The sequence below is a fragment of the Ammospiza nelsoni genome, chromosome 6 (genome assembly GCF_027579445.1).
Source record: "Ammospiza nelsoni isolate bAmmNel1 chromosome 6, bAmmNel1.pri, whole genome shotgun sequence".
NCBI lineage: Eukaryota > Metazoa > Chordata > Aves > Passeriformes > Passerellidae > Ammospiza > Ammospiza nelsoni.
This window is the reverse complement of record NC_080638.1, coordinates 9,899,352-9,924,905: the sequence shown is the minus strand read 5'-3', so window position 1 is coordinate 9,924,905 and position 25,554 is coordinate 9,899,352. Positions and strand designations below refer to the sequence as shown.

General features: G+C 39.1%; 1 protein-coding gene across 4 annotated transcripts in view; it reads right to left on the bottom strand.

Moving 5' to 3' along the window:
• The window catches only part of PPFIA1 (PTPRF interacting protein alpha 1), a 52,606-nt gene that overhangs the window by 17,570 nt on the left and 9,482 nt on the right, over positions 1–25,554 (bottom strand). For 3 of the 4 annotated variants that reach the window (XM_059473734.1, XM_059473731.1, XM_059473732.1), the window contains 15 exons: positions 14,190–14,291; positions 13,521–13,685; positions 12,629–12,703; positions 12,097–12,198; positions 11,626–11,847; positions 10,770–10,916; positions 10,098–10,232; positions 8,939–9,022; positions 8,300–8,431; positions 6,867–6,929; positions 5,787–5,866; positions 5,404–5,536; positions 4,550–4,773; positions 3,755–3,980; positions 402–553 (listed from right to left, as the gene is read on the bottom strand). In XM_059473734.1, coding sequence (XP_059329717.1) covers positions 402–553; positions 3,755–3,980; positions 4,550–4,773; positions 5,404–5,536; positions 5,787–5,866; positions 6,867–6,929; positions 8,300–8,431; positions 8,939–9,022; positions 10,098–10,232; positions 10,770–10,916; positions 11,626–11,847; positions 12,097–12,198; positions 12,629–12,703; positions 13,521–13,685; positions 14,190–14,291 — 2,042 coding nt within the window. The remainder of the gene's footprint in view (positions 1–401; positions 554–3,754; positions 3,981–4,549; positions 4,774–5,403; positions 5,537–5,786; positions 5,867–6,866; positions 6,930–8,299; positions 8,432–8,938; positions 9,023–10,097; positions 10,233–10,769; positions 10,917–11,625; positions 11,848–12,096; positions 12,199–12,628; positions 12,704–13,520; positions 13,686–14,189; positions 14,292–25,554) is intronic. The other variant, XM_059473733.1, reaches the window with a different exon arrangement.

The window sequence follows — 25,554 nt, the reverse complement described above, 5'->3', positions numbered from 1 at the left end:
GAGTGGAATCCATCTCAGATACTTAGGTACTTTGAAAAGAGTACTTTGAAAAGATCTGTCAATCAAAGTGGCAATTTTGCAAGTTACTTCTCAATTTATAGCTAAATAAACACTTCAAGAGTTAACAGTTACATTTTTCATATCCCAAGCATGAAGATGACTTAATACAGACTTTGAGTACCAAAAGTATTCCCATGAAGCCACTTCCAAGCATTAGCAAAATCTACATTCCTAACGTTTATGTAAGTCACCCATTTATGTGTTCACACTCCTGACTTTGAGAAACACTTGAACACTCAGACTAAAATCCTACAGGCTGAACAGCTCTGCAGTTTGGGGTTTTACCCTGATGCTGGAACACTGAATTGCTGGTAGGTGTGAGTGATTCCCAGCTCACTTACTTCCTGATGTCCCTGATATCTTCGTGGCTCACAGTGTGCAGAGCTCCCTTCTGGACTCTGTCCAGGCGCAAGGAGCGGGGTGAGGAAGGCGGCGATGTCTCACATTTTATGGTGGTTTTGTCATCTCGTACCTCTTCTCTGGAAGCTGGAGACTGATGGGAAAGGAAGGAAAACTTCAGGGGCAATGCCAAAACATGAAGGCAATACCAACACTACACAAAACAGTGAAAGGAAGAATCTTATTTTAGTGCCAAAGGATCACTCTTGCCCTTACCATTCTGCAGTTGCCTATTTTTTGCTTGATTTCTTTCTGAATTTCTTGTTACCTTCAGTGACAAATTACTAAATTCATGAAATGAGAAAGTAGCACTTATCTCTTATTCATTTATAGGGCTAAGAACTAAAGTAATGCCTTCAGCACCATAAAATGAATATACCTGTCCCCAGTTCAGCACCATAAAATAAATATACCTGTCCCCAGTTCAAGCAAGTGCAAAGACAGAAAAACTAAAGAGACCTGTGGAAAGAATTATTAGCAAGATCATTGACTCTGTGAAGTCAGTTTCTACACACCTGTGGCTACAAAAGTTTGAGTAACAGAAAGACTAACTTCTGTGTGCACTGACAGCTTTTAAAATTCAGCACTGATGCATGAAGACTACAAAGCAGTGATTGCAAACAGAAAGCAGCACAGCAGTCCTCCACACCAGCAAAAACAGGCAAACAAACACAAAAACCCACAAAACAAACCCACACTTAGGCTAAAATGATAAACCATAATCTTGTTTTGTTTCAGAGCTACCCTGCAAATGCTTTATGTTCCTGTTATCCACTAATGAGTTTGGGGACAGGGAGGGAGATGGAGGGGCACACCATGAAATAAACTAAAGATTTTTACCTTTCTACGGTGTTTCCTTAAATCACTAGGCTGACAGATGCATGCAAAGAAAAGAAATTTGGAAAAGCTGTATTTATTGTAAACTGTAGCACAGACTAAGACAACTAGTACAGACAAAACACCTTGGGGAGAATATCAATAACAATTACAACAATGGCACAGAGAGATACTGGGTATGAAGTACTCCTTAAATCACAGATTAGTAAATGTATCCCTGAAGTGAGGAAAAGGAAGCAAAAAATAAACACTTAGTTGGTTATCTACAAAAGTACCAGAGATGTGTGTTAGCACAAAATATGTGCAGCAAAAAACCCCAGTAAAGTGTGGGGGTTGCAAGGTGTTGCTTTGAAAAGGTGAGAACTTGCTTTGAACCTCCAGGTCAGCTATAGGAGCCTTAATAAATCATCTGCACTCATCCCTCCTCACAACCCTGGGATTCCTGCAGCTGTTTCCTACACTGCACAAAAAGCAGCCAAGACTTTAATAATGTCAAAGAGTGCCAACAATAGCCAATTTCTATACAGTAACAGAATTCTGTTCTTTTTCCAGCTTTCCAGTGCTGGAATGTTTGAGCAGGAATTCACCACCACTTTTATTTTATCCTCCATCCACTGTAGCTCACTCCCCAGGGAGTGCTCACCTCTGCCAGTGCACAGAGCAAGAGTTACACAAACAGCTTATTCAGACTGATGCTGACAAAAGTTAAATTTAGATAATTTGTTTAATAGCTCTCATTATTTAAAAAGCCTGTAACCAAAAATAAAGTTGGTCCCCTTTGAAGTGGGACAGCGGGGAGAGATGTTGTTTCCCCTCCCACAAAGGATAACATTTAATTGTTTTTTATTTAGAATACATGTAAATTTTGCAGCATTAATATGGAAAGTTTTGTTCAATCTGACTGTAGAGTACTACATTACTAAACCATAAGTTCACTGAATCACAGAAGGGACTTTTAAGGATGATCTAGTTCCTCCTCAAGTTCTTGACAAGGCACTGCAGACTCATTTTACCATTACTGGATCTTTCATCCATTAAATCTGATGAGCATAAAAATGAAAGTGTTCACCACATGGAATGAACTGCCCACAAGGACTGCTCAAGAGAGCTGTAGGCTTCACCATTTCTCATGTTGATGCTTTTTAATCATGAGGGGCTTTCAACTGACTGAGCTGCATAACCACTGGCATTAAACTAATTTGCCTACATGATCAAAACCTAATGCAACTCTCTTTTAAAACGTTGGAAGACATGGCAGAACTCAGTCTAATAATCCATGATAGCTCTTCCTAAAGTTTCTAGAAAGCTCTTGTTCTCTAATTCTTGATTTCAAGCTTTCGCAAATCATTGCCAGGTACAAAACTCATCAAATACAGCACAAACACCAGATCAAGTGACTTCAATGCACAATTAGGACCTAAAGGGAACTTAATTACAGTTCACTTTCTTCAATTGCATTGGATTTCAGACCAGACACAATTCTCCTGATCTAGTTTTGGGGAAAAGAGCTACTTAAATTTGTATATGGTTTTCTGCATGAGAAGTATTTAGCTTAACTAATAATTGTGAAATGTTCGAAGATGAAACACTTCACAATCTGAATTTTGATAGTTTTTTGTTTTAAAAGACTGCTTGCCCATAGACATATGGCTAGAGCTAGTACAATTATTTTTATTTTAATGCAAAGAAGGCAAAATTATTCCCTTTTATGAAAAAATACTTCTTGGTGTATGTGCACATTAATTTTATGACGTCAGCAAAACTACCTAGCTGAAATACTTGGTTTTAACTGTTCGTTTTATTTAACATTTATATAAAACAAGAAGGGGGGAGATTTGTATCTTAATTTTACAGATGTGTTTACATGCATAAAACAGCTCCTAGAAGGATTAATCTTCCTCAGCAGTCATAGGAATGTCAAAAGAAGGAAAACATCTTTCTCTACTCTCTCAACACCTAAGACTAAACTACTTTATCAACCACAAGGTCTAACAGGTATTTCCTTTACCTATCAGGCTTTAATAGCTTAAAACAGGACACTAGCACTCATTAATATTCAAACAGCAGTGATACCATCCCAGTCTTCAAGATTAATATGCAAATCACTTTCTGGCTGAGTGTTTACTGGAATACTGGACTGCTAAAAATAAAGTTTAAAGCAGATGGAGAAAGTGGTTGAAAAGAAAACATTATTTCTTGTAGAAAGAGGAGTCTGAAGAAAGACCATAACAACAGAAGGAATAAATACTTAGGCACGAGATGTTGACCAAATAATAGACTCGAGCTCTGAACGTTTTTCCTAATCATTATGTATCTTACACTTTTTATAGAAGTTGAAAGGAAGCAGTAGAAAAACCTAGAGAAAGGAAAAATACAGCTGAGTAAGCAGGAGAGGAAAGAACAGCGCATCTCCTAGAGAACAGGAGCGCTCCGAGGAGGAGCCTGCGTGGTTACCCACCAGAGTCATGATGCCCAGCCTGTCCGCCTCCCGGGCGGGGCTGTGCGGGACGCGGCGCGGCGTGGAGCGGCCGCTGCCGGGCGGGGAGGAGCCGGCCAGGGCCCCGCCGAGCGCCACCGAGCCCAGCGAGCGGAACCGGCCGTGCGCCTCCAGGCTGCCGCTGCCCACGCGGCTCTCGATCTCCTCCGCGCGCTGCTCCGTGTTCTCCTTCTCCTCCTGGATCAGCCTGAGGGAAAAACAGCCTCACAGCGATGTGACATTCCAACAGGGACTGTCATCGTCACATTTTCTTACAAATCCCTCTGCCAGGAGTTCTTCTCCTGGGAAGCTGAGAAGCCTCAGAGAAAAATGAAAATGACATTATCTCATTTGCTTCTCCTGTGTTTTGCTGCTTTGGAATGTGGTTTGGAGATTGTTTATCCAACAGGTGGTTGTTTGATTGGTTTCCTGTGATTGTTTTAATTTAATCACCAATCATGGGGTAACGGCTGTGTCAGGACTCTGGCAGGAGTCATGAATTTTCATTATCATTCTTTGTAGCCTTCTGTCTGCACCCTTTCTCTATTCATATTGTATAATTTCATATAGTGCCCCCATCCTATAGTGCCCCCATCATAAAATAATTAGTCTTCTAAGAACATGGAGTCAAATTCATCATTCCTCCCCTCATCAGGGGACCCCAGAAAATACCACAAAGGACCACGCAAACAGAAGCAGCACTTAGCAGAAAAATGTGGGGAAATTACCATTTCTCAGCATATTTTTATCCAAAGTTGCACAGCAGACAGCCCATACCTGATCTCTTTGTTGATTGCATCCAACTGTTCCTGCAGCATTATGGCCAAAGTCTGAGCATCAGCCTGACCGCTTGGTGACAGCAGATCGACTGAGCTGAAAATGGTCTCCCTGTCGTCCTCCATGTCAGACACATCCACATCACTCTCAAATGCTTGTGCCACGTTTGCCAACACACTGGCTTGCTGGGCCCGCTCCCAATCCTGCTCATTCAGGGTCTGAACCTACAAGAATCCATTAAAGAAATAAATCCAAGCTCTAATGGAAAAAACGTGACATCTCTACTACTTATCAAGATGTTTAAAATCATTTATGTAAGTCCACTTACATGCTGAATGCATCCATCAAGACAGCAATGTTTAGAGAAATGTAAAAAAAAAAGCTATAATGTAGGAAGCTTTAAACTTAATTTAACTGCAAGATGCAGAACACACATTTAATTGCAGTAGAATTTTGCTATCAATTCCATGGGAACTATGGAATCAGTTTTATATAATGGGCACTCATGCATCCTGAAAGGAAATGGAAACTGCTTGCAGAACAGTAATGTGTTAGATTAGAGTGTACAGACACAAAAGTAGGACTGCTTCAAATTGTGCTTTACAGGCTTGTCAAAATTAAAAAAAAAAAAAAAAAAAAAAAAATTAAAAAATAAATAAATAGGAGCTCCAAACCACAATCTTGCAACTATTTGCTAACAATTAAAAGTACCAGCAGCTGTTCATGAGTTGGTAAAACAGGATCTATAAAACTCGGGAGTTTTTTGCCAGGTGCTCCCAACTCTAAAACCTCCTCCCACCTGATTAGGCTCATGCACTGAACAAATCTGTGTTATCTGTGTTTTCCCTCCTCACCTTGGATGGCTCGTCCCTGAGAGCAGCCAGCCGCCCCTTCTGGGGCCGCCTCAGCACGGAGGAGGAGCTGTAGGAGTCTGTGTGACTGTCCCCCACAGAGGAGGATGGCACAGGGAATCTGAAATCTGCTCTGCTGCAACACAAAGCAAACACTTCATCTTTACCAAGGGAGAAAGAAGCAAAAAAAAAAAAAAAATCACCCAAAAGGATTTCTCTTGTCCCACCACTGCCAGTTGTTTTTAAGCAGTATAAAAATTATTTTACATGCTCTATAAAACTGAATTTATAGCTATGACTGAAATATTTTCATTTATAATCTACAAGATAGTATTTAGCACAGTGACTTTAAAGAAAATAGGAAAAAAACAAACTTCTGCTGGTACCTATGATGAATTGATGTGGCTCTGAGCCTCACTTGGTCGTTTTCAGCCCTCAATGCATCAACATTTAATACAAGTTGATCCTGGAAAAATAAATAGAAAAAATATATCATATGCTTTTTTAAAAAAAAATTAGTGTCAAATACAAATTTATAAACTCACATCTAGGCTTTTTATCTAATTTCTCTGAAAGTCGGAAACAACAGATTTTAAGATACAGGCTTTACCTATTTAAACATTGGTTTTGCTACACACAATACAGCATTGTCACAAAAGGGCATCCCAGAATAATTCTGCTGCCTCTCTACCCTGACTCTGGTAATGACAATATGTATTTTAAAAACAGCTATTAGTTCAGATGCTACTAAGTTTAATTATAATTAAGTGATGATGAGAAAGAAGATTTGTTCAAGCTTTCTGCACAGTAGCATCTAAAAGCATTCACTTTTAACTTGGACATTTTTACATGCTCTAGAAAGTCTGAATTTAACAGCAGAGAAATACATGAAGATGAAACCAACAAAAGCCTAAATAAAATAAAAAGTGGCTGATAGTAAACATTTGTAATGAGGGACTTGTCATTTCCAGGACAAGCAGAATACAAGCTGCTATTACTGAGGAGCAGCCAAGACTAATAAGTATTTCTCCCTTTGCTCCACAGCTCTTAAAACTCTTTAAAAAATGTTAGCAGTTGTACAAGCATTTTGTGATATTCAATGCCTTGAGAACACCTTATGGCAAAATACCCAACATTAAAAGTATTTCTCATTTGGTTTTGCTGTTCAAGGTTACATGTACAACAGTATAAAAATTCTACACAACCTCCAAACTTTGGCCAATTGCCAACATATCCGGGCCCTTCACATATTTAAAAGTGTGTTAAGTCTTGGACTAAAAGGTTATGTATTATCTATAAAGTCCCCCTAAAACTGTGGCACACAATACCATAAAATAAGCAATAACAACTCCTTTCTCTTAAACAGAGCAGGAAATGTTAAGTTTTATGAGGAATTAAAATCTGATCCTGCTATGTAGCAAGGCAGCAATTAAGTTCCAAGATAATATTTCAGAAATGCAGTTTACCTTTTCATGCTGAAGTTCTTCTATTTGTTTTTTTGCATTTTCAATTTCTCGTAGAAGTGAATTCTGAAATTAAAGGCATCACAAATTAAGTTTCTCAGAAGCTTTACACTTTTAAACCATAACCATGATGACTATCAAAAAAAATGCAGTCACCACTACACAAATGCATCTTAAATTACACATCCTTGATTGCTTCCATCATTTCACTTTGATTATAGTTGAAGGTTCATCCTTCCAGGTGTACAGCCTGCTAAATAATGGATTTAGTAATAGGACTGGTTCCATAAATCTTTAATAGCAATAGCAGCCTTTTAAAGCTCCATTTCACAGTCTAACTAGTGAAAAAAGGAAATAATTATGGAATCATTCAAAGTAATTCAAGAAAGAGCACATGATCAGAACAAAGTCTTAATGTTACCTGAATATTTCTTCCCAACTTAGCATAAAAGAACAAGCTGGAAGTCTCAATAAGAACACTTTTCTAGAAGCTGTTAACTACAGTAAAGGACAAGTAGATTTTCCTCATTATTTGCAAATGTAGTTATGGTTTGGAAGATAAGAGGGAGTCAGGGTCAACCCTGAGACATCGCCTATTATTCAAACATTATGCATGAAGGAAGAGGAAGCAAACATTCAGTACAAGTCTGGAAACACCATTTGTGTTCCAAAGCATTTTATTGCCATGACTTTAAAACCAAAGACACTCAGCTTTTCCTGAAACATTTCCCCAGATGGTCATTTCACCCTCTGGTAAAAGAAACCAAATATATTTTAATCCAAGACCAAGCAACTCAAAGTCAGCACCAAGCAAAGTGTCACTTCAGAAGACATGGCTTTGCTGGATGAAGAATAAGGGATCTAACTTCAAGCTGTGCATGGAAGAATAATCCAAAAGGATCTAGATCCAAAAGCAGAAGGGAAGAGAAGGAGTGAAAAGTGTGTCAGAAGAGATGAATTGAGTGCAGGGAAAGCTCCAATATATGCACTGACACTGCAGGAAAAGCTCATTTACATGCATATAACCAGTCCCAAAATGAGCTACCTGAGAAGAAAAGCAAATTGCAGGAATCCCACAACGACTTCAGAGGAATTGGTACAGCCAAAAGCAGTGGGAAACAAAGAAACTGAACTGGAAAGGTCAAAGTTCCAATGCTTTAGGCTTCCTGTATTACACTGGATGAGCCTATTTATGCAATCTGCACCAGTCAAATAAAGGACAAAGCTTCTTAAAAGCTGCCTTCTCAACACCACTGTGCAGTGCCCAGGGACAATCTCAAAAATTATTTTTAAGATTTTTCAAAATCCACACTAAAAAAGAGCCTTAACAGCAACTACTTACTAATAAGGGGTTTGTGTTTATTTGCTGAAGTTTTGGACATGTTGCAAAAGGCACAAATCATGACAGAATTACACATTCATTACTGGAATGTTACCTTGTCTTCCAGGGCAGCCATCCTCTCCTTGAGATGAAGCTGAAGCCTTTCATTGGATTCAGACAGGAGCTTATCAACAGTTTCTGACAAACGTTTATTATGCTCTTCATTCATCTTCTCTCTCTGTCTAGCCTGAGATACAAAGAAGCTGCTGAAAAAACTTCAGATTTGCAATATCTCTAACAATTTCCAGGTTATGAAGGCAGCAATCTTTCTTTAATCCAAATGCATTTTTTTTAACAGCAATATTTTCACACATGCAGAGGAACACTGCATGTGCCTCCAGGGCTCTGTAAAGGGAATCTAAGGGACACTTCAGTCTTCAATAAGTGACCCAAGATCAGAAGTTCAAAAATCCAAGCCTACATTAAAAAAAAAAAAATTAAAAGGCACAATTCAGAATGGATTCCATTATCTGTAACCCAGGAACCAATTTTTCCATGGTCATTTAATTCACCAAGTTTCTTCAAACTTTTATTGGAGACTTTCAGCACATTCTCCTTGAGATTTAAGGATAGCCACAGTACAGTGACTCACTAGCAGCCAGCCTAAACTCTAGCTTTATTTGAAAGCTGAGAAACAAAGAGGATTAGGTTCTTGCTTTCAGCTTTTTATCTTTGTCAAAATGATGTGCAGTACCCTTTGCAGTTCTTGATTCTTCTCTTCAAGCTGTGCCTCCATCTGTCTCAGCCGCTCCTCGATATTGCCGTGTCTCTCCTCAGCCTGTCAATTTGTGAGCAAAATTAGAATTTGGGTGGGTTTTATAGGCTCCAAAAGCACAGAAACACTGAGGCACAGGAATATTTCTAACATGCTTTGCACAACTGCCATTTATGATAAAGGACAATGCAGAACAGATGTTTTTCTGTCACCAAAAGGACCTAGCAAGAGTTCAGATGGGAAGTGGCAAAATGATGAAACCTCTCACCCCTAAGTACCATCATGAATCAACTACAACTATTTGCAAACAAGCTTGCAACAGCAAAGTTCATTCATATCCCCAAGAAATAAAACAAAACAAAAAAAAAAGTCAAGACTGAGTGCATTTTCAGCTTCTCCTCACTAGCCTGGACGATGGGACCCTTTGTTAGTAATCATGGCAAAGCAGAAAGCAGCAAGCAGAGACAAGGACTAAGATACAAATTCTACCTTCCTAAGCTTGGTGGCAAGTTCCAAAACTTTAGCATCTTTAGCAGCAGAGCTCCCAGGAGACAAAAGGTCAGACTACAGAGCCAGTTAGGGACAGGAAAGATAACAGGGAAAAAAAAATGAAACTAAGGCTTTGAAAGAAAACATGCACACACATACTTGAAAAGGCTCATTTGTAGTTAACTAAATATAATGCTTTAGATTTCATTACTCCATTTGCAGCCCTCTAAAAATCCTGGTATTTGGTAGTACCACAACTTCTCTCTCTCCCCACTTGCTTCACTTAGCAGTGTGAGAAATTTAGGTTCATGTTGAGAAGACTCTATGCCTATTATTGAATAATTTTAATAAAAAGTACCAAAATAATAATTCAGGGAGATATTTTTATGATGTAGAAGAGTTAACAGAAAACCCACTAAAGTTCCAAAGAGCACAAACTTAAAAAGAGATTAAAAATTAAAAAAAAAAAGAAAGTAAATCAGAGTGTCTTCAGAGAGATGAATGGAAAAAAAGTAGGAAATAAACATTTTCTGTAAAAAATTTGGAAAACTGGAAATCAAATGTAACCAAACCAACACTAGGAACAGATTTCCTGCAGTGGGACACCAGTGGAGGAGGGAGTCTGGAGGACACTGTGCCACCACCTCACCTTTGTAAGTGCTGCCACTCTCTGTGCCAGCTCAGCCTCCACCTCTGGCAATGTCTCAGCTTTTCTCAGGGTCTGCTGCAGCTTTTGCTCAGCCAGTTCCAGTCGCTCTTGCAGTTGCCTGTTCTTATCTTCACTCTGCACAGGGTCATGGCCAGCAAGTGTTGAGGGTTAGAGAAATGATTAGTTAGAAAGTGGTTGGCTAAACAGCCATTTCTGGCTTATGAAGCTGGACTATTTTATGTCAAGCATTTCTCAAACTTCCTCTCCCACTAAGGCAATAGTTTGTAAAAACCACTACATGCTATTCAAATCTTAAAAGTTTAGCTCAGAATGAGTAATTTTCACCCACAAAACTAAAGATGCTTGGATACACAGGCAGTAACTTTAAAATCCACAATTAATAGGGACAACAGCCCTGCTGCCCAAGATAAAGTGCACTAAATTTCTCAAAACCATTTCCCCTTCCCAGTAAAGCTGTCTCATCTTTATTCCCAGGGTAAAAATCTCTGCAATGTAGGACTCTAGCTCCTGAAAAACAATCACTAATAACAGCACATTACAGCTGATACTTATCTCCCTAAAAGCAAAGTGCTTGAGCACAGCATGAACATTAATTATCTCCATTAGCTTTACGCTGAGCAAAATGTACTTCATCTCATTTGAAAGCACAACCTGTCGGTGCATGGAGTCTTTAGTGGCAATTTCATTTTCAAGTTTATCATTGAGGTCGTGCACGGATGTAGCTTCACGTTGTGCAGCGAGGTAGCGTTTCTCCAGAGTGGTGATCCTCTCCTCCATGTCCTCCTTCTGGGCCAGAGTCTGGGCAGGACACACAACACAAGTCAGAATGTGAGAGATAATTTCAAATAAAATAATTTCAAAAATTTTTTTTTTAATCAGGTTATTTTTCTCAGTAGAAAATGAAGTGGAAAGAAATGACTTTTTAAAACAGTTAATGATTAAAAAACACTGGTCTTTATTACCTTACACCACAGATCTGCTACTTTCCAATGGCACACAGAGAGCAAATCTTGACTTGCTGGGGTGGTCAGAGAATTCTGGGATTTAATTATGCTCCCTTGCTCTCTAAAAAGGATATGTGGGACCCTGGCAATTAGGGATTCAGCAGTGACAGGAACTGTCAACCACACCACTGAAATTAAAGGGATTCCTCAACCAAGTGCATCTTTTAGAAAAGGAAGCAAGAGTAATAAGCTAAGCATGTATGACAGGATCAAGCATCTCTTCCAGAACATGCTGAAGTTGGCAATGCTAAATTCCAATCTATTAATGAAATATCTAGTTAGTTATAGGTTTATCCTGAAGACAGATTTTTTTAAGTGGACAATGGGACCCTTTGGTCTTCTAAACAAAAACCAGATACCCATCATGTCCTAAAAAAACATTTTCTTCTCATCTATCAAACCAAAGACTTTCAAAAACAAAGGTTCAACTGAGCACCAGTGAAACTAAAATTTTATGAAAATGGCATTTGTGACTCCCCAAATCCTGACAGTTCCTTCCTCACCTCTCGTACATCCCTCTGTAACTTTGTGTTCATTTCTTCAGATTTGATTAAGTCTTTCCTTGCTGTGTCTAGATCTTCTTCCAGCTCTGTTACTCTGCTGGACAAAGCAGTGAGGCGTTCTTTCATTTGTGTCTGCTCTTTGTTTTGCTTATCTATGATGTCTTGGAGTTCAATCACTTTAGCAAGGTTTTCATCGTGGCATAATGAACCATCAGAGGATCTCTATTAAACAGGAAAAAAAGTGTATTAGCATGATGCAAATTAGATTGAAAAACAAATTGTTACTCACCTGTAAGCATCCCTCCGCAAAGATTATTTTATTATTGAACAGTCTGCAAAAGCTGAAATTTCAGTAACTATGATTTTTTAACTAGATGATCATACAAAAATATTTCATTATGGTTTAAAATTAAAATGTTATAGTTAATGATCAAAACCCACGTGTCTGCTAAGCCAAGTAAATAGCTGTACCTTCCCATTTGTAGTTGGTGTATTTTCCTGTTCATGATTTATATCCAGCATCCCATCTGGAAGTGTTTTCTTCTGATTATTTTGCTCTTTCAGAATCATTAACTGAAAGAAAAGTTTACAGACACATGTTTCAAGCCAATTCCTTTTTCACTAATAATATAAGGAAAAGCTGCAAAAGCAAAGGAGCAAAACAACAATTACTGATTCTACTGCCAGGTATGTATTAATAAAATCTGGCACAAGCACTCAAATACCTTATGCCACTGCAAACCCTTATTTTAAAGGCACAGGAACTCTTTTTGTTGGTTTGGTTGGGGTTTTTTGGGGGCAGAGAGGGTATCAGGAGGTTGAGGGTTTGGTTTTTTTCCTCTCCTGCTCTTTCAAAGCAGCTAAGTTAAAACTTAACAATTATTCCATCTGGCAAGAAATCAAAAGGAAGAAGTGAAAGTGAAACTTAATAAATTACTCTGTACAAATATTGACTGAAACACCCACAACGGACACATGAAGTCTTCTTTTAAGACAAACTTACCTCTTTATGTGTAGTACCTAGTTCTTCTTCCAATAAGCTACACCTTTCAAGTGCTACTCGTAATCTCTCCCTTACCTGAAAGGGTAATTTCAAATTACTTGAAATCATTCAAGTCAAAAAAAAATCAATTTTACTTGATGCCATGCCTTTACAGACAATAAATGACACTGTTTCCATTACACTTAGAAACCTTCTTAATCTGGAGTCAGTCCTAATTACAACACATGCTACCAAAAAAATAACCAAATAATGTTTCTTTTATAATCTAGCTTTTCCTTTTTTCTATCATAAGCAACATGAACTGTATGTTTAGGCACTAAAGAGCTAAACATAGCCAGAATTTGCTTGTCCTTCTGCAAGGCACAGACAGTGTTTGCTCATTTACAACATGAAAGAACAAGTAAAATTCCACTTAAAATTATTTGCCAGATTTTATATACAAGGGTCACAAAGACAGGTAAACTGGAAGTTGGCAACAAAATTTACAGTGAACTTAAGCGGTTGCATATCCTGCTGTTAATATCAGGCACAACTGAAGGGAGGAGTTCTTTTAATTCAGATTTCTATCCCAGTGTAAGCAGATTCCTCTCTAGTCTATTTCTTTTATTAGATAATCAAAAGGATAAATCCTGATGTTGTATAGGTAAGCAGCTGTGTGCATTCCTACAGCAAATATGCTGCTCCTGAACCATGCTGAGTTTACATTAACACAGTTAATGAAGTGCTTGAATAAACCACAGCACCTTGCTTTAGTTAAGTGCAGCACCTTAATTTAGGAGAGCATTTTCCAATGTAGTTACACTGCAGAGATTTCTACAATTCCAGTACAAAAACTGGCTGGCCCACACAAAGGAAAGAGGATGAAAAGGTGTTAGGTACAATACTTCATTACCTTTTCATCAAGGGCTTTGTGGTGCTCAAATAAGGATTTTAGTGCTTTGAGAACTTCTACTTCACTAGAAACTCCTGCTGGAGACTGAGCTTGCCTCTTCACAACAGTCATCCTGAGGGATCGCTCATGCCTGGAGACAAGACACTCCAAGTGTTCCAGTAATAGCTAAAGCAAAAGGAAAAACAGAAAGGAATAATGTTTATTCCTGTTTTGTACAGCTGCAGAAAACTCTGCCTCCTAGAACAGCAAGTGTAGAGTTATAAATATCAAATTTCAGAGACAAAGGATATTGTATGGAGTGTAAGGACTGTTTTTAACATTTCAGCTGTATTAGCAGTGTGAGCTGCTCAAACACATCACCACAACCTGCCCACTCTGCTCCTCTGATCCCAGAGCTGCAGGATTACAAAACTTTAACAACAAGAAATCTGGATGGCAGATAGCAGTGCAGTCTTACAAGCTTTTCCTGATTCTGCACAGCAGCACTTGGAGCTGTGCACAAGCTGCCAAACCCTCTTGATCAACACACACACATCTGCACTTCCATGGGGATTCATGTAAAAGTATCAGGGGAAAAAATACTTCTAGCTTTTCAAATTCAACATTTGTTTTCCTCCCTGTAGCTGGATGCTTTAAGAATGGTAAGCTTGGAGAAGACAAGGAACTGACCCTTGTGTTATTCCTTTCTGCTTTCAGTTCAGCAATTTCTTCTTCCCTTTCAAGCAGCTGCTCCCTGCATACATTCAGCTCTTTTGTGAGCGCTGCAAATTCCTGGAACAAACCAGACAGAAATATAAGCACATCAAATATCAGCACACAGTGAGAGTGGATTCATATGAACACTTGACAGTTCCTTGAAGCATTCATTTCAGATGTGCAAAGCCAATACAACTGTATAGTCATACTGAGCCACCTTCAGCTCAAACATTTAAAACCTTTCTGCTGCCAGCTGTAAAGACAAATGATGTTTGACCAGGACTTTGAAAACTTGTGTCTGGAGGCAATATACTTGCCTTGACTTGGGGTTTCCCTGGTAAGCTAAAGGAAAAACATATTTGTAACATGCTTTGTTATAGTTTCAAAGAGTTGTTAGTTTTGTGAGTTTTGGTTTGTTGTTTTTTTTAACAACTGCTGAGGGAGACACGAAAAAACAGAGCACTAAGCACAGCAAAATAAGGAAACCAACAAACATGACTTATTTCAAGTCAGTATTTAATTGTGAGCAACAATGAATAATTCTAACATATACCACATTACAGCTAAATACAGGAATTTCATTCAAGCCTTCCTTCCAATCTCACAAAAGGGAATGAAGCAGTCCTTTCCCTACAGTTCTGCCAGAAATCTCTGAGGATTAGAATCAGAATTTTCTGAAAGCTGAGCCCAGGGGCTCAAAGCCCTCACAAGGCTCATCCTTCAAATTCAATAAAGATTTCACCAAACAAAGCCCAACCAAAGTGAAACAGTACAGAGTGAAGTGTCAACAAAGAACAGGAGTGGAGCTAACTCACATCACTTTCTGCATGCTTATTACTGCAGTGAACACAGTCAGTATGGAAGAATATCCTCCTACAGTCAGGGGTTTCTGTCAGGAAATGATTGTACTAATATCTGCAAGAGCCACTGCAGCCTAAACCATTTCCCCTCTCTATCAACAGCCACACTAAAAATAAAATAATATAAAACTTAACTTAATAAAAAAGACATTTAAATGTTCTGTTAACTCAGGGAGCATACTCTGAATAGAACAAGAGGTACAACTATACACCACATTTAGAAGCAAACCCAAAGCATAACTTAATGCACCCTGGAAAAATTTAAATTGTAATCTGAACTGCACTAGAAATGAGAATTGACAGTGTGAATGTGAATAAGTCCACCTTTTAGAAAAGAGCCTTGCAAGAAAGCAACCCTCATGTCTTGTCAATGCAACTTACAATGAGAAAATAAATATGCTTCAGTCACTCCAGTGGCCAGTGAACACACCAGGAGCATTTGGATAAGAAAACATCAAAATGCTAGTAATTAACACTCCTTTCTGTTCTCCAAAATAAGGAAAACACTCATAAACAAGATCCTTGCCTAATAAACAATGGATTTGTACAGCTGAACTGGTGATTAGCAGGACAAGGTGAACACAAATATCCAGCTAAGTGGAGACACAATTGCTGCTTCTCTGCTTTTTCCAAACTCTGCAAGACACACTGCTTATCAGCCAGCAGCTGCATATGAAGTGAAAGCTTAAGATGGAGCTGTTCTGCAGCAAAATTCAAAGTGACAGAATGCACATGCTTAAAAACAAAAGGCCACATCAACCAATTAGTTATACAAAGCAATCTGCAAATTCTAACATGCAGCTAAAATAAGCAGACACGGTCAAAAGACACTGCAATTTCCAATAATCATTTGGTAAACCTTATTCTAAAATATACACATGACTGGAAATACAAAAATACATTGCACAATATACACCTGGAGTGAACTCTGGAATTACTAATATATCAAGCTTTTAAAAGTTGCTGTGAAAAAGACAGCAATACAACCACCACAGATGCAGAATCCATCCCTATAATCCCTCTTCCTAAATCAAATCCTGCTCATTGGAAAAAAGTTTCAGTCCCCCTGCTTAATCAGCAAAAAACTGCAAAGCATCTTCATTTATTTTCCTTTTAACTGTAAATTATTTTATTTCTCTAACACAATTATTACATTCATATAAACATTTCACTGCAGTATTTCAATTGCATTCTTAAAAAAAAAAAAAAAAGGCCTATTATTTTCAAAATGGCTAGGAAATACTTCCAAAACAACCTGGTCTGTAAATACAGCTACCAGAACTTTTACACACACAAAACAAGTTACAAAAGAGTCCTGAGTGCAAGGTAAACCAAGAGAGGAAAAACCTACTTCAAGCTTCACTGGAGCTGACAGAAATACTGACTCTATCATGAGCTTTCCCATCAGAGTGCTCCTTCACACCCAAGCTTTTCCTGCACCTTCAACATCCCACCTGTGGGAGCTTCCAAGACTCCCAGGGAATTGGCAGCACATTCCCCTTTTGCTCTCACAGGAGCTCAGGTAAACCAGAAACCAAAGCTTCCATTTTTCAAGGGCAGTCCCCACTTATCTGTACAGATTAGATTATTATGTAATACTGAGAAGAGCTTGGTATTTCTTGGTGTGGTTCCCCTTCCAAATTAATAATAATATAAGAAGAGTAATTTTTAAAACCCTACAAATGCCAGCATCAACATTTAAAAATTGCCAATTCTCCAGATTACACTGGCCTGAAGTTTTATATTTTTCCTGCCTCTATCTCAAGTCTTGAGAACAGGATGAAGAGCACAGCAAGGACTACCAGACACTGTCCCATCATCCTTTTTCAACTTCAAATCGCTGCATAGCATCAATATATGGATATCTTTTATCTGTATGAGCTTCCCCACGTGAAAACCAGCTGTGTATTTCAAGAAAAGCTATTCACTCCTCAGATGGTTACAGGACACAGAGTTCCAGTCCGTTGCATACTCCTGTGCAAATATAAATTGTGGCACAAATAGATCCCAATTGTGACATGAACCATCACACTGTCAGATGACCCAGAGCAAGAGTGCACACAGGAATTTATATTGCTGCTGCATAAACACACTGCCAGGGATTGCTGCCATTGCATAACACCTCCAGTGCTGTTTGTTTTGACATAATAGAGCTGCTTTGAGTCCCGTGAGCTGCCTAAGAAAGAACATTTGAATGTCCTTAGTTTCAGCTGACATTGCCAAAAGACATGTCCTTTCTAGTTTTAATACTTACCTTCAATGGGAGACAATTTGTGATTTCCTTAAGCAGTTCAAAAGCAGAGAAACTATTTGCACCTTTATCATCTCAAAAAAATTCCAGTTGTCTCAATTTCTTCCTTGGCATTGGATGAATGTACAGAAAGAATTAAAAGAAAAAGGAAAGAATCCTGAGAGACTTTCCCACTTGTCCACAAAGCTGTGTCACTTTTCTCTAATTGAGAGGACTGAGAGCAGCAGAATGAAGTTCTGCTCAGTCTCTGGCTGCCATCAAAATAATAAATACACAGCACTGGGGACTGACAAGAATGGAACTCACAATGAGCACTTCAGAGCCCTCACATGGATCGGTGGGAGAGTGCTGAATTTACAGGGAAATACTCCCTGCTGATTAGAACATTCTGGCAAACACCCATACTCTACACTAAACTGAAATGTTTACTGAAGAAAGTAACTTTCTGACCCAACTGAATCATTCCAAACACATCACTGCCAGAAATAAATATTCTCAACAAAAAGTCCCATTGAGCAAGTAAGTTGGTTCTTGCTCAGTAATTCATTTTTTGGGGTTTGATTTTTTTGTCCCCAAGCTCCAGGATTTTTAAAGCAAGAGCATTTCTTCTACCTCAACCTTCAGAGCTGACCTTCAACCTTCAGTATTTAGATGCCACAATATAAACATCCTTCCAAAAGCTGGATCCATTAGGGCTGAGCTGTCAAGCCGGGCTGAGCTGACACACTTGGGAACTCCAAGATCCCAATCCAGGAACATTCCAGCTTTCAGAGAACAGGTTCCCTTCATGCTCATTACAAACATAATTCATAGGTCTCACAGACAGCACATCACAGACCAATAAATGCTACATGACAGGAAGATAGTATTTAACCTAGGGGAACACTTGAAAGAAACAGAGGTAATTCCTGAAAGTCTGTTAATATAAGTTGTGTATTAGGGATGCTCTATAAATAACTAAATTTGTTTGGAATTTGGTCAAACAAAAAAAACCTTATTCCACAAGAAAATGCATCATCACTCAAGTGCACAAATAATCATGAATTACACGCAATCACATGGCCAGAAAATTTATACAAATTATGAAAATATATGCAATAAAAAAGAGAAATATTTTGAATCCATCAAATATTAAATGCTGTAAAGTAGTAACTTCAGGCAATAGAAGATGAAGTTGTGACTGTTACATCTTTAGGAACATCTCTGACTCAAATATTGATTGGAATTTATCTGTTTAATCTGCAAGTGATATTTTGGCTTACTGTTCTCATTCTGGTCTGCAGACTGAATATCAAGCATGCCACTCACAAATCTGAAGAGAGCAGGAAAAGAACAACTGGGGGAAGTGCAGGACATCAGGGGTGAAAACCAATGGGATCTGAGAGAAGTTTCCATCATGATGTTTGCACTACATATAAATCACAATTATTCCAAATGATGACTGCATGGAAATGGCAAATATACAGTAAAAAAAACAAACAAAGAAAGAAAACTTAAATATCTAGGTTTTTTTCTAGGGTATTTCACACTCAATTCACTTTAAATCCAAGGGGTTTAAGTAGCACACAGTGACCAAGAGTCCCAATATATTTGGAAGTTCCTAGCAAGCAAATTTTCATACCTATAAAGTCACAGGTTTGTTTTGGGATTTTTTAGGCTAAGAATCAGAACTATAAAATTATGAAACAGTTCAAGGATATTGAGAGTTAAAACTGAGGAGAACTGACTTGTTTTCACCATTAAATCCAACCTTGGAAAAAAACACAGTCACACACCAACACAGATTATGCTTTGCCTGTTCCATGTAGTAAAACACATTGCTTTCAACCTTTCCATATCTCTGGCATTTGCTAATGGGAAAGAGAAAAATAAGCATGGAGTGTGCAAAGAAAAATATTTTCCTTTTCACATCATGAAAATAATTTCCAGTAAGTATTGAGCAGCTGAAATGACTAAGCTAGAAACATAAAACTTATTTCAAACATTAATATAATTAATTATATGAAGCAAGTTTATCTTTTGTTCTTAAAACCCCCAGAACTTAAAGGGGAGTGTAAGAGAATACTTCAAGTAATACTAAAACATGGATATGACAAAATCTTGTGTTTTGGAACACTGAAAGGCTTTTCAGTCTCAAAGTAGCTGTTTTTCCAAGTGGAGCTAACTACCCACCAGAGTGAGAACACACTGGAGCTCATTACATAATTAGTGTATTGGCCTCCTTTCCTATTTCTGTGTATGCATAAGATGTTTTATAACTCAAAACACACAAGCACCAAAACAGAGGTTCAGGTTTCTTTTTGGTCTAAAAAAATTCTCCCCTTCTAACTAGTGGCACTGAGATATAGAAAAGGTTTAATACCACTTTTGGTTAACTCTCAAAAATCTGTATTTTCTTCGAAAAAAAACCTATTTTGTTCTCCTCTGTCAAGAACTGCATGAAAACACCCAAGTGAATATTGCTGCCAGCCAGTGATCAATACTAAACCTGAGTCAGTTCTTACCATTCCATCCTTTTTTTTTTAGCAGGTCTGCTTCAAGTGTCCCCCTTGGACTGACCTATCTAGGCTTTGTCATTAACGCTGCTCAGTCCTAAACAGGCAATTAAGTTTTAACGTGTTTACAGTTGCATAATGTTACTGCTCTAGAATGAAACTCTGGCTGTTCCCAGCCCACTTTGGAGCTGCAAGCAGAATCCACTGCCTGGCATCTGACAAGCCTAGAGCCAAAGGACTCCTCACTCACAGCCAGCAGGTACCAAACGTGTGCCCAAGGGCAAAATGGAAAAGCTTATACAGCAAGCCCAAGTCTTCATGGCAATAAGTGAGTTTCCAGTTACCATCCTGAGTGAGTTGTCCAAATTTATGCACAGTGTTCCCTGAGCTTAAACTACAAAGCACAAAAATCCAGATTTCAGAGCTGGGAGCTTCCGGAAGCACAAGGAAACCTAAGTGAGGAAAGGTAGGATTGGGCAGCTTGGCAAAAAGAATGCAGGAGCAGCAGGAAAAGGGAGCTAGAAACACATCAGCTCCATGTAACTGCCCTTCCCTGATCCAACCAACACATTCCAGACATGGCCTGTTTGGGGTGCAGGGGGTAAAAGAACTGGAGCCCAAACCTGGATCCAGCCTCTTGCTCCTCTGAGAATGAGGGGTTTTCCTGTCACCACACAAATCCCTGCTCAGACATCACACACAGCAGCAAGGTCTGGAGTGGGAGCCTGCAAACCCCTGTGCTCAGAGCCCTGGAATCATTAACTGCAGCCTGTCCATCCTGGACAAGCAGAGCCCTCCCTGCCTGGCCTCCTGCAACTCATTTTCCCCAAACCCAGCAGAACTGTGCTGTTATGTACACAAGGACAGGGCAAAGCCTGGTGCAAAAGCAGATCTTTGTGCAGCACTGGAGAGCCAGCATTCCCTGGTCACACACCATGCCTGGCACTGAAGGGACCAAGGGCAACCTTCCAGGCTGCTCCATTACAGCCAGAGCTGCATCCATCCACCACTGGGAGCACAAGTCACACATGTGACACAACACATGGTCCCTACAAACCTCTTTGCAGCTGATGTGGGCAAGCCCCAGCTGCACCCTACAACTGCTCTCTAGTCTGAGAAAATAAGGAAAGACAACATGAGGTTGTTTAAGTAAGTCAGAAAACCTCATCCAGTCACTCCTATTATAACCTGCAGTTTGTTCTGCATCTTCTGTAGAGTAACCAGCCTTGGGATCATCACAGCATTCAGAATCTCTAATTTCTCCAGATAGTTTGTTAATCTTTGCACCAGCCTTAACATATCAACACAGGTTGTTCAAAGCAGGGCAGATCACACAGGATGATCAATTAACCAGAGCAGACACAACCCGTTTTTATGCCAGCCTTTTAAACCCCTTTTAAAGCTACAGATGTGTATCAAATCAACCAGTGAAAACTCTCCCAAAGTACCTGGCTCTCCCCCCAGGGCATTCTCCAAATATTCAACTGAGAGGGCAAACCCTGCAAGTTAGCAGCATGCACAGAGGATTAACAAGAAAAGAACATACTGAGCACTGACTTGAAATACCAGTTTGAAGCTATTTTCTTCACTTGTCTTTGTAAAAATACTTATGAAATGTTGCCTCTATTCAGGCAACACCATGGATCTCCTCAGTAAGGAAGTTCAAAAGCTGAAGCATTACAAGAGCATTACAGGAAATACAGAAGCAGCCTTCAGACGTGCATGAAACTTGGCATCTATTCATATGCAACAGTAGCAGAAAACCTTCCAATCACTTCACTGTGGTGTGGCTATGCAAAGAGTTCCACCTTAGCTGCTCCTTAGTGTACAGGAATACGCCCCCTGAAAGGGCAGATAAGGAACAAAAGCATTCAGAAGCATACAGAGCTTGTTTTCCTTGGAAAAATGTCCAAATCAGCTAAAATATGCATCAGGAAAACTTTAGTCATCGTTGAAAAACGGGCTTTGCAACTTGGGATGGCTACTTTGTGCAGAGCAGTAACTGTTGAGAAAAGCTGATAAACTAATCCTTGCCAATACTGTACCACTCCAACCACCAAGATTCCAGAATAACAGCTTAACATAACACAGAATAAGGCTACAGTACTTGGGGGTTGTCTGAAAAACAACAGCCTCTCAGTGACACACTGAATCAATGAATTCTGAGGGTTTCACAATCAGAGTTACCACATTCCTGCACCCTCAGCCTAGTCTATTTTGATGAGGAACTAATACAGTAAAGCAGCAGCACAACTTCTTAGGTGTAGCTTTAGGCATCTCCATTTTTGGAGTCCATGTTAGTGAAGAAACCTACCCACACCCATACCCACCATGGCAAAAGGAGAATACACTTGTACTTAATTAAAGAGCAAGAATCTTGCATTACCAGTTTGACAAGGTGTGGGACCAAAAGCAGTCTCCATCTTTAATATGAGAGTAGAGGGATTTCACTGAAGTTTGTCCTCTCCTCACACAAAGCTGATGAAGATTTCCTGGGATTCCATGCTGGACAGCACAGCATGCAATCCTCCTTGGAGATGCCAAACTGTAGAACAACTGCAAGATGTCCTGAGAAGATTTAAGAAGCTCTCTAATTTTCCTAGGACCCCCATTCTGGAGACTAAGCAGCTGTAGCAAGATCTTTGAAGTTGTAAACAACACTGAATTGTAAGTTTACCTGGGCAAGAAAAATATACTCTAAACATACTGCACTTACAAGAAACAGCACAATTCTAGCTCAGCTGGCATTAAATATTAAATTTCTATGACTTTTATGAATTAAAAATTATTTAACCCTACATGCTACATTCTAGTCACGTTACATGACTAACACTGCACAGTTTTTTACAAACAGACCCAGGACAAGACCTATCATGCACAACTATTTCAATGACAAGATACTCCTGCTTGCAAAAACTCTGAGCAACAGCTGAGGCCCTGCCCTATTCTAATCGTTCATCTTGGCCTGTGGTTGCCAGCTTTAGTTCTGTGGCTAGCAGCTGAAAAGTACATTTTTCACACTCTCTTAAGAGGGAATGCTTGGGAATATCTGAATAAGGCTGGCCAAGCCACCCTCATTAAACAAGCAGCAGCATGTACCTCCCCCTCACTGCTCTCCTATTATATATATATATGTATTTATTATTTTTGCCAAGTGATGAACACTTCAGTCTTATAATTTCAAACTTGTTTAAGCAAGTAATACTCATTGAGGACAGATACGTGCCTTCAGCAGGAAATTCAACTTTCAGCTCTTCACATTTTGTTTTTCCCTACTCCTCTGTATTCTATCACCCCAGTTTACAGGCTGAGTGCATTTATTGGGCTAACTGAAGCTAAATATGTCCAAATCTGTGATATTCTGAATAAATTATACGGAACCATTCCATGGAAAAGTTGCTTCATTTTAGCAAATACTCCAAAACAAAGCAATTCCAAAGTCCACACAAAAAAAAGCACAATCCTGGGTCCTACAACTGACAGGTCTGCTATCTAAACACAGAAAAAAGCCGAGGAAAAAAATCAGCAACATAGATTAAACATTGAAGGGCTGTTTTAGGGGGAGGGGTTAAGCTTTAAATAAAGTTCAAAGTCATTTTTGTGTCTGCCACAAACAAAAAAAAAATCCATAATGAACAGTTCTAAACTTGATACCTGAATGCAGTCAGTAGAAAGAAACCAGGGAGATGAGCAAGGCTATAATGCAGAGAATAAATATTTTTTTTTAAAAACCAATCAATCAATAAATCGTAAATAATCGAAAAATAAATAAATGAATAAAAGACAGGGGCAGGCTGTCAGTATGGTGTTACCACTACCAAATGCTGAAGTGAAAGATGGGTTGGTGGGGAACCTGTGAAGCTCCTGTTCCACACTGGACTAAAACAAGGGAAAGATGATGCAACAGGGAAGCCCTGCAGCCTCCTACTCCACTGAGACAAAGAAATGCTTGGCCCGTTTCTCCTCCTCTGCTTCCCAGGACTTAATCTTTTATAACCATTGTACAAAATTCAGGAGAGGGTTATGCAGTCTCCACAAACTGCAGCTCCAACGGGGTCAGAGTTACATCAATGTCAGTATCAGCATAAAAGAGACCCTGGGAGGGGAAAAGGACAGCTAAAACCCTAAAAGCTGTTCCATTTCCATTTTACATGAAGCAAAGTAATTCCAGATTTCTTGAGACAAAGACTCAGCTTTTGGAAGATAATGGTGTGGAACCACACCCTGCAAAGACATTCTGAAAACTCAAGCAGCATGTTTTAGAAAATAAATTACTGGATGCACCTGCCTCGTGCTCTTTAACATAAGGTTAGAAGAATGTTAAGACTTTCCAAGCTCTTTCCCATGAACTACAAAAAGGTGATCATGCTGTATGATTACTTAAGAATAACAAAAAGATTCACAGTGGTATCCCAGGGCATCCCTGAAATTATCTAAACCAAACTTTTAGTCATTCCCCCAAATGTAGTACAGAAAATAGAGAGCTTTGAAGGGAGTTCACCTCACACAAGCAGAAACATGTGGAGAGCCCAACCAGATCCACCCACACATCCAATATCACCCTCCACACGGGCTCTGCTCTTCCAGCCCTGGGTCTCCTGAGTGCAACACCATTCCTTACGTCCAAATTAGATTAACTGAGGAACTCCAAACATGAGAATCCTGTTCATTAAATGTTTCATTTGGATCAGAAGTTTCTTTTACTGCTGGGTTTCCAAAGCAGCCCATGCCTTAAATCCCAGTAGAAGCAAGAGGTTCAAGCATGAGATGCATCCAGGACTTCAAATACCCTACACAAGAGAGCCTTTAAGAATATAAAATTACAGAGTCCAGCTTCCCACTGGGAACAGCAAATCCACAAGCACAAGCTACTGTGAAAAGCACAGCAAATAACAGAATTTAGCTCTGGTACTATTAGTTCAGCAAGGTTGACAGAGTCCCATGACTCCCAGCATGTTTAGCTCACAGGTTTCCCAATTACAGATAGGAATGCAAAGAAAATGAGTTTTGACCCCAACATTCTACTGGCAAAGTATATATTGCTAAATAATTGTGACAGGCTCACATAGGACAATTGAGAATCCACAACTCAAACCCACAAATCCACAGTTTAAACCCTGGCAGTCCCTTCAGATGTGTACAAAACTCCCTTTTTGCCCAATTTTGTTTTTTTAAGGCAATTTGAGGCTGCACAGTGAAAAAACTTTCATATCAAACATTCTGTAAGGCAAATGAGCAATTTCACTTTGAGATCTCTCCCTCCCTTTTCATCACTGTGCTTGGAAATTTAGAACTAGCTTAATAAAATTGGTCACTATTTATGGAGATAACCATGGATATAGCACCAATAAAAAACCAGGAATTTATGATCCTCATTATTGAATGAGGCCTCTCCACATTGAAAAATGTTTGTTTAGCTTTTTGGTGGCCAAAATTCCTTTTGAAGTAATTCAAAATAAACCAAATTTCTCAGCAGTGGACACTGTCAGTATTGAAGACAATGATCAATAGACTTCATCAAGGCAGTTTATTCACAGGAACATTCACAGATCTTTCAACCATACATCAAGCCAGTCTCAACTCTGTACAGGCCAACACAGAAATTCTTTGTTTAAACTGCACATCTTAAGGTGGCTTTGTTTTGTTTGGCTTTTTTAACTATGTAAATTACTCAGCTCCATGGGATTATATAATTAAATCCTTATACTGTGCACTGTTCTGTAAATTTGAAG